Here is a 15,997-nt window from a genome sequence, read left to right on the forward strand (position 1 = left end):
AGTGATATTTGTATAAAATCAACAGTAATGCATTATTAAAACACACAGATACATTAAAGCTCACAGAAGGACTTTGCTTCCCAGCTGGTGTGAGAAAACTCAGTGAACAAATACCTATCCACAGAATCAGAAGCTGCCAAGAAATCCAGTGTTAAAAGAGCAGAGAAGGAAGGGCGAAGGATTCCCTTACTTTCTGGTGGGAAGAAACTCACCAGAAAAACAGATATCAAATACCTCTGGGATCCTCAAGGTGTGCTGACCCTCTCTCTACACCTCAGGCATTAGCGGCAGCCTCCCCAGGCCTCCCTACCAGATTTCATTCCTCCTCCCTGTGCTGTGCTGAATGTGAAATTGTGTGACCAGTTTCCCCACTGGCAAGAGGGGGAACCCTGAACAGCCAGACAGTACAGAGACATTTGTGAACCAACTGGTCCTTATTCAGACACTGCAGAAGACAAAGATGTGTGGAAGGAAATAAGAAAGAAAGAAAAAAAATCATATGTAAATTCTTTCTCAAATGGTTTCAAAGCAGAAAAAAATCTTGGCCCTTGGTCAGACCTCTCAAAGTGCCTGTTCCTTGGCTGGTAAGGACACTCTATCCCACAGTGTCTCTCCTCAGTGAATTCAGCCCCCTGGTAGCCAGTTTGTGAGCTCAACAGCTTGGGCAGCTCCCACAGGGCTGAGGGATACTCTTGGCTTCTCAGCACTGCTCCATCTTCCCTCTAACAACGACTGGAATGAATGCCTTGGGCAGTCCATGTTCACAAATTCAGCAGGGTGCTGACTGCCTCTGAGTGCCTCTATCAGTCACAAGAGCGGCTCCAAAGGGTGAAGAGGGAGAACAGCACATTTCTCACACATCTAAAACTGAATTTGCCCCTGTCCACCCTTTGTAGACCTGATGGGCTTGGAATCTGAGAGGTGCAGCATGGTGGGACCTCCTCCTCAGTGTGTGTGACCACAGAGGGGACTTGTCTTGCTTCAGCATCAGAAAACCACAGGTTGCACAAAAGGAAAAACTGGAGGCAAGCCCCAGTAAAACTGGATCCACTTTTGAGTAGAAGAAGGTATGACAAAAAGGAATGAACTATCAAGCAGGCTGTGTCCAGCCAGTGATGGATGGGAGCTTCATTCTACCTTTCACTGACAGCAGGACAAAGGGACTTTCTCATCCAGAACTTGCTGGGGAATGAATCTTTGTCATCTTCTGAAATTGCTCAACACATGAAGAAACAAAGGAGCAAGGTATGATCACAGTGCAAGTCAGACCTTGCCAGGCTCCTAACGTGGGATCCAGGGTATGCACTGCACATCATTTCTGACCAACCCTAAGGTGTTCCTCCAACCCAGCAAGAAAAGAAAATAAAAAAAGTACAAAGCACTCAGAAGAATGCCAACCACTCAGAAATCTGGTCCCAGGCTTTGACAGAATGCAGAAGATGAATTTCTGGCATAGCAAGGTCCAGGGAGGTTCCCGAAATCCAAGAGATAGATTTTACCAGCTGTTCACATCTCCTGCAACACAACTGATTATGGATGTGCCTGTGGAAGAAAGTAGCAAACTGCATACATCTTCAAAAATCTGAGCTCTAGTGTGCACAGGAATTTTTCCCAGAAGATCATTTCTCCTCACACACAAAGTATCTGCATGAAACTCAGAATAAAGAGATCTTCCTTAAAGTTGTTGATATATGCAGATGATATAGGTCCAGGAAGTGTTCTACAAAAGGATGTAGCATGTACAACTGCATGCTCAAGAATCAGAGAATGATGTTAGAAATCTTTCTTGGAGAAAAGCAGAGACAAAACCACCAAGAGGATTCATAATTAGAGAATGGTTTCATATCACAACACATAATTAGAAATATGCTGGGTCACCCTATGCCATTTCCATAGCTGTGTTTCACAACTGAGCCTAACTACTCCTAAAAAACCCCACTCCAAACCCAGAAAAACTGCCCACATTTTGCTCATTCATTGGTTAAGAAATGAACAGTTTACCTACTGGGGTAAGCTGGGATTATGCATACAAGTTGTTTCATGTTCTTCACTGATTAACAGCAGCAATGGCCAAGTGCAATCAGGACTCATTTATAACCTCACCAGAGCTGTCTGCTGCTGCTGCCCTCATAGACGAAAAGGTTTTTTTCCAAAGCAGGTCTGACCTCTAAGAGCCCTCAAGTCAGTGCCCCAGTGTGGCAAAAAAAGTGGTAATAAAAAAGTTAGTGCTCTAGAAAAAAGGAATGGCACACTTGTCATCAAGGAAGAATAGACGTGCCATTGGGAAATGAACTGGAGCCCAGACAGTGCCAAATCCATCCCAGAGAGCAGTTTTACAGTATCAGCCATAACTCACTCACTCTCATTTTCTAGAACACTTTATTGAAGGCTGCAAAAGTTAGAGAGAGAGCACAGAAATGCACTGGCTTTGGAATCTTTGCCATGGAAGGTTGCAAATAGCAATATTACAAACCGTGGCTCTTCTGTTTGCCCCTCCACAGGGAGCTTTAAACAGGTGCAACTGGCAGCTTGCTTTCCTCATGTGAGTAGAGCTGATTCCTGCCATGATGCGTCCAGCTGCTTTGACCCTGCCATTCTTGCAGCTGGTAGCCCACCAAACTCTTTTACAAGCAAAACTTACCTCCTTACTTCTCTGGAAGCACTGAGCAAACTTCTCACTTCAAAGGCCAACTTAACTCTCTCATCACACCCACCTCTCACCAGCTCCATTAAGTCTATTAATAGACTGGAAAGTAGATGTGTTAGTGTGGTTTGGGGTGGTTTTTTGGGTTTTTTGTTGGTTTTTTTTTTGTGATAGACTATCATCAGCTCCATGCCAACTGGGTCTGGAGACTTGGAAATGACGGCATTTGGGAGGCTGCTACCAGGCAGGCTTCGTCCAATTTATTTGACAAGCCATAGTCAGCATAAATCCCCAAAGCAGACAGCTGATCTGAAGGAGGTAGCAGGCAAAGAGGAAGGATTCTGGGAGCAGAGGTGTGATGAAATGGGAACAGAGCTCAAAATCACTCCACGATTCATCTCACCTTGCAGCTTAGCCGTGTTTCTGATGCACAGGAAGAAAACTTGTTTCATCTCAAAATCAATTGTGACTACTGAAGTCTGGGAAGAGGAGGTTTAGAAAAGTTCAGGATCATTTCAAAGAGGAATTCCATTGTTTGAAGCTTTTCCAGATCCCTTGGGAACAGGCAGATTGGACTGATATTCCTGTGAACAGGGCTCACTCACTCTCAGAGAAGGCTCTGCAGTTGACAGCATTTTGTTTCATAATTTCTGTGCCTGGTAGGAAACACTGAGATGGGCAGCAAAATTTGGGTTTAGCTGGGGAACATTCTCTGATACCGAGTTTGTTTTGCAGAAATCTGAGGAGAGGCATGCAGAGGAGATCTGGAACAGTTTGACCTGCTCCTAGAATGTGAGAATGCCTAAAACTGAAACTTGAAGGCCAAACAGCCTCAAGTCCTAAGAGATTTTTAACCATTCTACTCCCTCTTTTTGCCTTCTTCCTCCTGCTCAGTGGAAAGCAGAGAGCAACCACCCTTTCTTAGAAGTAGCATCACTGTTGTAGGAGTAACATGAACACAACCTGCCTAGCACCACATTCTCAGGCTTTAAACTGCAAATCTCCTCAGAGAAATAGCAGTTTAAAGGTACATTGTCACAACACACACATTTGCTCCCTGAGGGGCTTCATTTTCCCTCTAATGTGCAGTGAAGGAACACCAGATCTTTCCCCCTCCCAAGTGTCTTTCAGTCATGCCTGCTTAAGTTTCCTGATAAAAACACATATTTGCATGGTCATTAGCAGAGAGGTTGGAAGGAGAGAGCTTTATAAGCTCTCAGTTTATGCCTCAAGACCAAAAGTACCAAATTAGTTCTCTTTTTTTAAGAAATTCCGCAGCTAGAAAAGTAACTGGCTTTCATGCTTCAGGGTTTCAGCTGTTCACCTGCGAGAAGTACAATAGCTGCACTTTTTACTGCTCATTACTATCCATGCCCTGCTCTACAGCTCCAGGACTGATGGAGGTGTCTGCACCTTGCACCAGTTACACTGGCAGCACCAGTGCAGAGATTTGTCCCCACATTTCACATTCCCCAGAACCCTTCCCCACGTGCACCGAAACTGATTGTGCTCCTGGCTCCCACCTCCCCGGGTGCTACAGCTCTGAAGTTGTTTATTGAGCTCACTGGCTTTAGCACAGCAGCTAACACGACTGGAATCCAAATCAAACCAGCAGCTCTTCTGAGAGAGCTCCTTAGACAACACCTGCAGCCAAACAAAGCAAGGTGGCATTGCCTGAGACCTTCAGAGAGCCCGACAAGGGCTTCCCCACAGAGCTGGGTAGCCCATCACAGCCTACTTGGATAAAACAAGAGGAGGAGGCAGATTCTACCCCATCCTGAAAGCAAACCTAAGTCAGAGTTCTTTGCTACTGGATCTGCCATTCTGGGCACACACACGAAGAGTGTGCTGTATCCCAAAACATCCTTCCTCAGGTCTTCTCAGCTCCTCCCTTAGTGAGTCTGCATCACCCCATCACCAGAAGTTTGCTTAACTGCAAGTGACAATGTCACCCACTCAAACATTATCCTGTCACCCATTAACCAGAGTTAGCCTGGAACTTATCTCCCTTTTAAGAGCCAACCCAAGCTGTGACCAGTGATATACACAAAGAGGGGATCTGAAAGTGCTTCAGGTTAATAAGGAAGAAAAGGTCTGCTCTTCCCCCATTTTTTTTTGCTAATAGCAGCCTCTGCTTCTCAGAGCACATCCTCCCCCAAAGATGCCAATGGTGGCATTTCCTAGTCTAAGCCCTATAGAATAATCACACTGTTTAGAAAATAACTCAGGTCCCTGGAGTTCTCACTTTCTCCATTTGTCAGTAGAAAACGAGACGTTTCCTCAAAATATACAATAAAATAGCCTCCAGCAATAGCCTGCAATGCTTCTCTTTACAATACTTTCATGAGCGTGAGCACGGTCTCCTGGGAGTGCTTTCATAATCATTTATACAAATGACAGAAAACTAGGACAATGAGAAGCAAAAAGGAAAATACAGCCATCATGCACCCAGTTGCTTTGAATAGTCTGCAGAAAAAAGTGCTTTGCTCTGTGGCAAAGAGAAGTTCTTCTCACTTGGAGGCCTAAATCAGGGGATCAAAACCTTCCTAAGGAGGGACAGATTGCTGCTCCCAGAGCAACCCAATGCTTCCCATTGCTCACATTCCTTCTTGGCTCCCTCACTGCTCCAGGACAGTTCTCTGATCCAGACCTGTATTCTACATATGTTAAAATATCATGTGGTTAAAAAGGTAATACCCAAAAAGATATCCTTCCAGGGGGACAGGTGTCCAGTTCTTAACCAGCTTCCTGCCCTTCCTTCCCAGCACAGTTTGTCCCAGCTGAGGGAATTTGTGGTGCTCTGCAGGAGAGGAAGCTTGCAGGAGAATCTACAGCAGTTCCTTTCATTGCTGCTGCTCTGGGAGGCTGTTGACATTAGGTAAGAGTAATGATGATCTTTGAAAATACACCATAAAATTGCTATGAAAACTTGTTTCTTCTGTGTACATTCTAAATTTCTGCCTGCGTGGGGATGGAGAAGGTACTGTCAACTCCTATATGCACAAACAACAAGGCAAGAAGGTACTGAAAGGAAATCCATTTGTTCCAACACTTCCCCCGTCTCCTTTTTCTTTTCTTTGCAATACAAATTCAATCCTCAGTATACAACGAGGGGTGAACTAGTGCAGCACAACATAATGGAACAATTTCATTTCACTGAGACTCTCCAAAAGGCAGAGTTCTTGTGAGACCAAAGCCTGTAACACTCAGAAGGACAGACTTTACAGTCTGTTCCCTGTGCCACCAGAAACACATTTCCTGTCTTGGCTCACCCAGCCTCCAGAATAAACAAACAAACAAATAAATAAATAAATAAATTTATGGAGCAACACGTCCAAGAGGCAGCAAGCAGAAATGCATCCCAGAGGGGTGCTAAAGCATATAATAGCTATATTTGTCTTCCTGGATATGCCTTGGTACAAGACTACAAAAAGGGAGGCAGGATCATTTGTTGTGCTCAGGTTTTAAGAGATTTCTGAGTAGATCTGTTAAGCTTGCATGATGTTAACAAAACCTACCTGAACACAGCAGCTTTTGCCTTTCTGGGACAAGAGTCTTTTTTCACCAAAACAGCAGAGAGGCACTTAGGAAGTGCTGACACCACTGAGTATGATTTTACTTCAGGATAAATTGCAGGCAACTTTCTTACTGCTTCCTCTTCCCTGTCCAGCCATGTGCAACACAAGCTGGTTTTTTGTTGTTTCAGAACAGATTACTGGGATTTGATCCTTCAATGTTTGTATTACTGCCTCAGGCACTTGCACCACAACTGCCTTCAGAGGGAGGTATTCAGCCAGGGTAAATCATAACAGCCCAGAGTGGCTGCCATAGGTAGATGAGAGGAGGTTTGCTGGAACAAACACGTCTTCCCTAAGAAAGCTTGGGTGGGGGGTAGCTGTGAAAATGAGAACAGCAGACCTGGAGATTGTGGATCAAAGAAAGGCAGCAGAAAATAGAAAGAGATTAAAGTATTTTTCTTCATTGCTCTCTGTTTGATATCTGAACAAAAAACAAACCACCGAATGAAAAACCACCACAAAAAGTGCTAGTGCAAATCATTCCATATCTGCATCTTCTCATATTGCTGAGACAATGATAGTCTCTAAAACATGTTTTAGGTCACAGCATTATGGCACTGGGGTTAACAACATGCTTCCCTAAAGGAAACTGGGTGGATTGTTGTCTAGAAACTTCATTCTTGAGTGTGAGCATGATATAAAACGGGGAACTGATGACAAAGAAACAAGTCTGTCACTTAGGACATCCAAGTTTTATTCTCCAATTTCTTCAAGCAAATAACTTCTCACCCACTTTCTATGTCTTTTTCAGCATGATTGGAAGCTCTTGGGGTTGTGGACTTTCTCAGCAGTTACCAGTGCCCAACATAATGGGACCCCAAGCTGGTATCAGGGCCTTTGGCTAACCCTGGCACACAAAGGTCAAACAGTGTTTCTAAGGAAGCTTCTCTGCTGGGAGGTCAAATACAAGAAAATGACATGAGAATTCAAATGTATCCCAAGTGCCACCAGTTCAGAGTCCAAAGGAAAGAAAAAACCAAACTGACCAGATCAGGCCAAGTGCCTCTTGGCTGATCTTTAACTGCAAAGGAAAGCAATCTTTGCAAAGTGATAAAGCCACCCAAGATCGGCTGCAGTTGTTTCCTTTAAATGAACCAGAGAGAACAGATGGTCTCCTCTCATACTGTCACAAAGGTCAAAATTAGCCACCCCTAAGACTAGCAGGTTCTTGAAATGCTCAAATGCTTGTGTCTGGTCCTTATGATTAATCCACTCTGCCAAACAAGAAAGGTCAAATGAAGAACATCCCTACAAAAACTGCAACTACTCCAAGCCGTGGCTGATGTGTAATGCACTCAGACATGGTGTCAACAGCTGCTCCTAAAACCCAATGAGTCAGCTTTTCAAAAGAGCTTGTCAGCTTTCACTGCTAGAGCTTTCATATGGATTATATTTACTCCCCAGTGTTTAAAAATATCCTTCTTAAACATTGAAAATATAAAATGTTTTCCTTATAGATTTTGTCCCTTTTGCCCAGGCAGCTGCCTAAGAATGTCTCATGTATTTATGTGTGAGCAAAACACCCTAGCTCTTCTTTCACTTTCCTCTTCACATGCTGACAGCTAAGCCAAAGGCAGGCCTGTGTTCCTGAAGTCATGTAAAAATGAGGAATTTCTGGTCCCTTTCACAACTTATGCCTGCGAACCACAGTCAGCCTTCCAGAGAGCTGTGGGTCAAGTGTTTTTCCTAGCAGATAAGGCACAGAGACACTGAGTGACTCTCCTTTGGTCCTACAACAGGCGTGTGGGTACAAATCCCCTATCCATCCCCTACTCTAATCACCAATCTCCCTTGGATGCTGTCATTTAAATAAAAAGGCCTATTGGAAATGACAGGTGAAGAAAGCAGCCCAGGCATGAAATGCACTCTGAAGTATATTAATAGAAGGTTGCCAGACAAAACGGCACAAGGCATTTGATCGCATCATCTTAGGCTTGTTGTTCATGCTCTTTTGCATCTGGCTGCGTGATTCCTGCCAGATTCTCGGCTGGAGGAGCAGACTAGGATTTGCCTGCTTTCCCTAACCCGTGCCGGGCTCAGCTGCAATCATGCAGAGCACTGAAAGAAATCCCTTTGAGTTGGGATTCATTCCGAACATGTAAAACCCAAATGACTGCTTCTCCAAAGTGAATCCCATTTCACAGCAAGTAGGTTATTAGTGTGGAACTCCATACAAGTAGCCTGCATTCAAAATCCCTCTGCATTATTAATAGAAGATGAGCTTTTGACATCAAAGGAGAACCATTATGTATGCTAAACGGTGGCAAAAATTGTACCCGCACTTCAAATCTTTTCAGTGCTTTGTCCCTTGTAAATCAATCAAGGTTGACAGATGCTTTAAGGAGAGTAATCTTTTCAATGATACTGTCAATGGATAACATAATGGAACATTGTCTCTGTGCTGTGTGAAGACATGGAGCTAGTCAATTATGGACAACACTTCATGCAGCCGCCAGTTTTCACTTGAAGTGCTGCTGTTGAAGTATTATAATCCCAACAAATGGCCGCAGCAGCATACAATGTAAATGAGACCTCCTGAAGCTTTGGAAAATTAATTAGTAACAACAGTGGTCCATTCCCACACTTTCAAACACCAGCCTGGTAATGTTAATGATGCACTTCCCCCCTTCCCTTTGAGTGGGCAATAGGGCATATTTACATACACTATTTTAAGTCTTCAGCACATTTTTCCCCCCGATTTTGGATTCCCTTCCTCTCTTCACCTGATATTTCCAACCAGTCACATAACACACATGGTTGGAGCTGGAAACAAGAAAACAGACCTTCCTATTTGGGGACATGTAGTCACTTCACACCTGTCAGACACTTCGTGGCTGTCCCTTTTCCAACACTTTCATCTGCACAGCTGCCCTAGGAAGAATGGCCTGGACAGATAGCAGGGGAAGAGCTTCCAGCCTCAAGAGACCAACAAGATGTCAGGGGGAAGCTGAATGTACCCAGTGCCAGTAGCACCTAGGTGGAACTCTGGGCTAGAGAGTCAAAAGCGAGATGTGCTGTTTATTTAGCTATTGGCTTCTATTTCCTCCATCATCTTCTCAAAGATTTTCCCTTCGTCAACCAAGGCTTGTGCTAAGAGGAATTCCTAATCTCCCACAGTAGCAGAGAGAAATCCCACGCTCAAGCACAGAATCTCTCAACTCCTATCAGTTGCAGGTTTTCATTGCTGTGATCTGTGAATGCCCCTTATCTGTAATGTGCTTTTGAAACAACCAGGTGCAGACCAGAAACTCAATCACTGAGGTCTCCTTGGGTAAGAACAGGCTGTTCCTGGAACCCAGCTTCCTCTTTCCCAAGCTCCAAGTTGTAAGTATTGGACAGCTGTAAATCTTCTTGCAGAACAGTTTTCTATGGTAATATCAAAAAATTTCAAAAGCATACATTCCCTTCGCCACAACTTCCAACAAAGGTTATCTAACCTTTCTACCCTTTTCTTGAAAGCTAATTAATTTTGTTTCTATTTGCTAGCATATTATTATTTAGAGTGTACAAGTAAAAACTTTGACAAATTAATATAAACAATGGAACAATAAAGTGGATCCAGTTGTTCAAAAGACAAAAGATCTGAGAAAAACAGGGTGTTTCAGTAATTCAGAACCAAGGGCTAATATACAGAAGACAAAGAACCTGTTTGTGTTGGTGTATCCAAGAACATGAATAAGATCACAACTTACCACTGCTGGATAACGTAAGTATAAGAGGGAAGATGGTAGCTAATAATAAAATTTTTAAGTAGCCTTTTATTCATACTGAAATAAAATTCACTCAATCGAATGAAGCCAGAGATTTATCATAAAGGGAAAAAAAAAGGAAAACTAGGAAAAAATTAATTAAGAAACACATGACTTACATAAGAGAAGTCTTCAGCATTCTGGCAGAGTAGCTTGGGAAAAATAGCCTGTCGCTGAAATCTTTCCTCGTCTTCAAAGATGTTCCCATACATGAAGCCATTCATCATGGTGGAGTGGGCATGGATGTCAATATAGAACTCCAGGTTAATCTTCTGTAGAGGGAAAACAACGACAACAAAACATTCAGCATGAGATAAATCATAACTGAGTTATGCAGGTGAAGCCTGCCATAAATCCAATCCTGCCATTCTTGAACCCATCCATGGTGCCAGCATCAGGGAGCCACGCTAAAGATCTCACTGTGATGCAGCCAACCATCCCTGCCTCCCTGTGGGGGCATGTGAAATACAACAAAGGACCATGACAGATGTTTCTTTAGCTTTTTTTGAGAATATTGGAACATTTTACACAGGACACTGTGAAAAGCAGAGCCACAACATTACCGTTCACTGTGAACAGCATCACAGGGCTTACTGCCAGTGATAAAAATATGCACCTTCTACTTCTAGAGCACGATTATTTGGGCAAAGTTTTGCCATCACTGCACAGTTCTGCATTGAATTATGCAGATGTTCCCTTCTGCCAGGTGAAACGGGCTCAAAATTGTGTAAAAAAGACACCAGTATTTCCTGTGCAGTTTATTTCTGCGTATAAGGAGAAATACTGCAAATGTTTTGTCTTCCTCTGCTTTCTAGCATAACTCAACAGAACAACTCTCCCAAGCAAGTGCCTGGAAGGCCTCTCTGCCTGTAGCTCCCTACAGGATTCTGCACCAACTCCTGCTTTAAAAGAAGACAGCAGGACCCCATAGCAGAGAGGTGCCTGCTCTCCCATACCCTTCCCATGGCATAAGTGGGAAAGAGGGAATGTTCACCTGGATCACTGCATACAGCACCATCAGCAGCAGTGGGTGGCACTGTCCAGCACTAAAGAGTGATACCAGAGCAGATGCCACTGGATTACCCAATTTCTCCAAATCCTTACAACTTCCAGACCTGAACAAATGATGTGACAAGCCCGCCCCTGTCACCTGGCCAGCATGGGGCCATTGGAGCCATCCTGGTGCCCAGAGCTCAGATGTCCCTGCCTCAACAGAGGGATGGGGAAGAGCTCTGTTGGCAGCATGATGCTGATGATGCTTATCCCTGTACTGAAATACAACATGAAGCTCTGCAGCCACAAGCCTCTCCTACACACAAAGCTTGCTTGGGCTGGTGGAGCATACTGAGCTATGGGACAGTCCAGTGGAAGGCAGGCTGGATTATGCAGCTCATGTGACAGCAGTGTCAGCTCTTCTACAGAATCTCTGATGAAGGGAGAACATCATTTGGCATGCGACACTAATATAATACAGATTTACCTTCCCCTGGCAGAAAACCAATGTATAATACACAGCCACTGTTTAGTTTAATTAAACAGCCTAGAGAGAGTAATAATGTACCTTATTAAGCCTCTGCTATGTTAAAATGTTAGCTAATGCAATATCAATATCTGACCACGCTTCATAGGGAAGGGAACATTTGATTGTGTTTGACTCTAATACAATAAATTGTTTTCTTCTGCCAAAACATTCTGCTGTGCTATGGAGGACCAGCCCTACAATAAAGCACACATCTGCTATTTGGAGATACAGCACTGAGGAGAAAGATTAGCATTGACAGCATGAAACACCACACAGGATTTTCTTCCTCTCCAAGTAAACAGAAATTAAAACCAAGATTAAGTAATACTATTTTCATGAGATAATTTCCCCATCACAAACAGAATTTGATGAGATCAGATGCACACTGGCATATCACCATAAAACAGAACATGTTGTAGAGTCTCAAAACAGTGATTTGATGAAGTGAGCAGATAATCTAGTTAAACTGGGTATTTGTAAAGCATGAATGTCCTTCACACAGAAGTCAGTGACCTAAGTCATACTTATTTTAGAACAACCAGACAGAATTCTTTATAGGAGCATAGTTACTAACATAAAGTAATTGAGAAGCACAGGGAGATATATAACAATAGACTAGAATAATTTGTGACTTAACACAAATAAAACTGCTGGTGTAAACTGCAGGATTTGTGGTGTGTCATAGTGTACTTTATAGTTTTCAAGCTGTTTCCAGAAGAAGGTGGCCACAAACAGAGATGCAGAGGCACAGATTACTAAGATAATTTTCCATAGGCTATCCAGCAAGAAATTCACCTGCAGAACATGAGTGACCTGAGCCTCAGCTTCGTATTCAATTATCAAGTTATCCAGTCTAACACAGCGTCCCTGGAGTATTTTCTAAGCTCTCCTAGGATCCTCACTCAAAAAAAATGTTGGTAGAAGTGTCACAGAGAATATTAGAAAGTCTCCTGGTGCGCTGAAATTTCTTTGAAGATATTTTTTTTGTTCATCAAAACTATTTTCAAATAATCTGGTTGCAATGGTTATCTGTGAGGGAAGAGTGTCCTTCACAGATGTCACATTCACCTGAAGATTAAGCTTCCAGATCTCTTATTTGGCAGCCATGACATTAAACAGGTAACTCATCACTCAAACAAGGGTTCAAAAACATTTTTCCAGTCATTCATTTCAAGGTATTTAAAAAGTAATTTCTTACGTTAGCCCTCAATAATTATTTGACTGGGTTTTTTTCTGGTCTTTGTTCTTTATCCTCCCACTGAACATATAAAAAGCTCTATTTCACATATTCCTGTGCACTAAATTCAGTCCAAACTTGCAACTGCCCATCCTATTCAGCATGTTTTTTAACATTGCTGGTTAGTTGTACTACTTCCAGACACGGCTGTGAGCCGAACAGCATTTCAGTATTTCACATTTCTCTTCCTCACATTCATTACTTTATCAAAGGGAAACACGTTGAGCATTCTCCATTACAGAACAAAATAATTCAGTGCATTGTTGATATAACACATGAGTTCCTAATGGAAAAAGTCCCTTTATTCCCAGACACAAAGCTATTTTGGCCTTAAAATGGACAATAACAGCCCAGTCTCTGTGACATTAAAGGGTTGCCACCTCGTGCCTCAAGTAGTAGACAACTTGTTTGCACACAAGCTTCACAAGAATTATGCTATGCTCCTGAACAATAATGGTTGGTATTTCTTCTCCCTCTTTAGAGTCATACATATTCATAGGTGCTTTACATGTAGGAACTGTTTCCCCCACTGCCACACAACAAATTTAAGCAAGGAATAAAGTTTTATATTTCAGTTGAGGTTCTCTGGAAGATTTTGACATAATTACTGATCTCCAGCAATTCAGGCAGGATCACAGAATTAACATGTTATAAAATATATAATGTCACCTACTGATGGCAATTTCAGCAAAGTCAGCAGAGAGGTCACCTTCTGAAATTGTTGCTCTTGGAGGTAGGAGAACTTTAGTGGGAGAATGAAGTAAATAAATGTATGTTTGCATTTACATGAGCACATGCAAACACACTTAACCCACGGCTATCTGCTGCCATACCCCAGGGGTATCTGCCAGTATCTACACAGCACAACCCACCCCCATTAGGGCTTCTCTTGCTGCAGCACCTGCGAGTGAGAGTGGGAATAAATTCAGAGGTGATTCAAAGCCTCATAGTCACAATTGCTTCAGCCTTTATGCAGAAAATAATGAAAAACTAGGCTCAAATATCTCTGGGTGCCACAGCTGCCTTCTGAGAGACTTACCAGTTACATCCTACAATATGATATTAAACTCATCATCTTCTGCTTTAGAGGTGGAATGCAAAACGATTCAGATGCCTTATAAAAGTCATCATGCAATTTAATTCTCTCAAGTGTCTTTTCTTTGTGCTTACAAGCAATGGCAGAGTTTTCCTCTCTCACAGCGTTTCTTAAGTAAAGCTGTAATTACCTGGATGACCCAGGTTACAGAGTTCCAGAAAACAAAGGCAGATTTGGTCATTCTCTTCTCTGTGTCTCAAAACAGAAATCACTTACTAGACTGACAGAGTCAATGATTGAACCCCACTTCTTTGGAAAACAACATTCTCTTCCTTGAAAAGAGTGGTTTTTATCTCTTCTTGCCACTTACCATATAAACCCAGTATAAATAAACAGGCAAACGATTTTCTGTTCTAAAGTTCATTTGAATCCCTATCTTTGTGACACTCACTTTCCACTGCTCGACTGAGTCAGTCTGAAGTTTCTGTCAGCTTGAGAAATGTACATATAATTTAGGGGGTGGAGAAAATGAAAGAAATCATGAATTAAGAAAAAGGAACTCCCATTGTCAAGAGAGGAGATAGTTAAAGTAGTACAGAAGGTAGTTCATGATGCCACATAAAGTTTGGAGAATATATATTCTCACCTGCCTTCATTTTCATTTCCTTCACTGAATGCCTTTGGAAGGTCAGTAATTAAAGAGTAAAAGGAAAGAACTATGTTAATAGCTAGTGCTGGTATGACCAAACTTAGATTTTGAACAGTGCAATTATGATTCTTAAGAAAACAGAGGTTTAATAAATAAATAAATAGAAGTCAATAAACGCCGTAATAAAAGCATAAATGTGCATTGAGCCCAGAACATGAGCCACTAGAGAGACAAGTGATGCAGGAAGAAGCCAGCTCTGTCCACCAGCTGTCACTTCAATATGGATTTTATTAATTCTTGGGCATAGCAATTGGTTTAGAGAGAGGCGCATCCAAAAGCCTTCCCCACTCCAATGTTTCATATAGGGGATGGGGTAAACTCCTTGCAATGTTTTATACCAGCTGCTAAAACCAGGGCTTGTCATTTGTTGCAAGGAAGGGAACAGCCTCCAGGCACACTTTGTGCTCTTGCTACTAAACCACTGTTTGCAGCAAATGGACATTCAACAGCTCTCTCAGCAGAAAGAGTTTGCCCCTTTTCGTTTGGAAGACATTCAGAAATTCCCAGAAGAATGGCTCTTTGATGCTTCCTCAGGTATCTCTCAGAAGAAAAATTCCTCAAAAGGATCTCCCAAAAGAGAATTCTGCACAGGTCTCCAAGACATCCCTTTTGACATACACACATCGTTACCTCAGGATGAGTTATTTTGGCCACGCTTACAGTGGTGGCACCAGAAAACACAGGAGCACAATGTGCTCCTATGGAAAATAAAGGAAAACCTACCATTCAGCATCACATGGCCAGCAGTCTGCATTCAGCTACAAAGCACCACTCCTTCCCCTTTCAGCCCGACTGAATTCTGCCCAGTGCCTTGAATCGCTCTTTGGGCATGTGGGGCACTTGTCTCCTCTGACTGTCCGAGGGAACGTGAGGTGGAATTCAAACTGGATATAGCACATATTTTCAAACTTCCCTTGAAATGCCTGGATTTGGATGCCTGGTAAGATGAATTTTACCCAAACTACTTTTCTTACCTCTACCCTCTCCCCATATTTCCCCTGCCACCCCAAAAAAGCATTAAATACTTCCACATTTTCCTCTGCCATCCTTTATAACCTCTGACAAGTTAGTCCTACAGAATCATCCTGGGTTTTTCAGACAATGCAAGCCACACCTTAATAGAGGCACTATTTCAGATTTATACCACTCCCCTTTTGTAACCATAGGGACAACATCTTTCTCCTTCCATTCATCATCTCACAGACCACCTGCTCATTCACCTTTGTAAACACCATGGCAACAACAGCAATTATTTACACAAGAAATTAATAGTAGGAAAAGGCATTACTATTTTTAAAAACCTTAAGAAAGAAAGGTTTCCTCATCTTGCTTCCAGAGAAAGGAACATGCCAGTTTAGAACCACTCTTGCTCTCACTGATATGAAGCCAATTTTGCTTTTTCTGTGGACACCTTTACAGTCTGACAATGTCTTTTAAGTGTCCCTGCAGAAGCAAATTGCAAACTCTGATGTGCCACTAACTCTGCATGACCTTCCAGCAATTCTTCCTAACACTCCAAGCA

General features: G+C 42.6%; 1 protein-coding gene across 2 annotated transcripts in view; it reads right to left on the reverse strand.

Annotated features, from left to right (window-relative positions):
* LOC125330262 (BEN domain-containing protein 5) overlaps positions 1–15,997 on the reverse strand; it is an 888,500-nt gene that overhangs the window by 85,711 nt on the left and 786,792 nt on the right. For both annotated transcript variants that reach the window (XM_048313226.1, XM_048313225.1), the window contains exon 10: positions 10,091–10,243. In XM_048313226.1, coding sequence (XP_048169183.1) covers positions 10,091–10,243 — 153 coding nt within the window. The remainder of the gene's footprint in view (positions 1–10,090; positions 10,244–15,997) is intronic.

This window comes from Corvus hawaiiensis, chromosome 9 (assembly GCF_020740725.1).
Source record: "Corvus hawaiiensis isolate bCorHaw1 chromosome 9, bCorHaw1.pri.cur, whole genome shotgun sequence".
Taxonomy (NCBI): domain Eukaryota; kingdom Metazoa; phylum Chordata; class Aves; order Passeriformes; family Corvidae; genus Corvus; species Corvus hawaiiensis.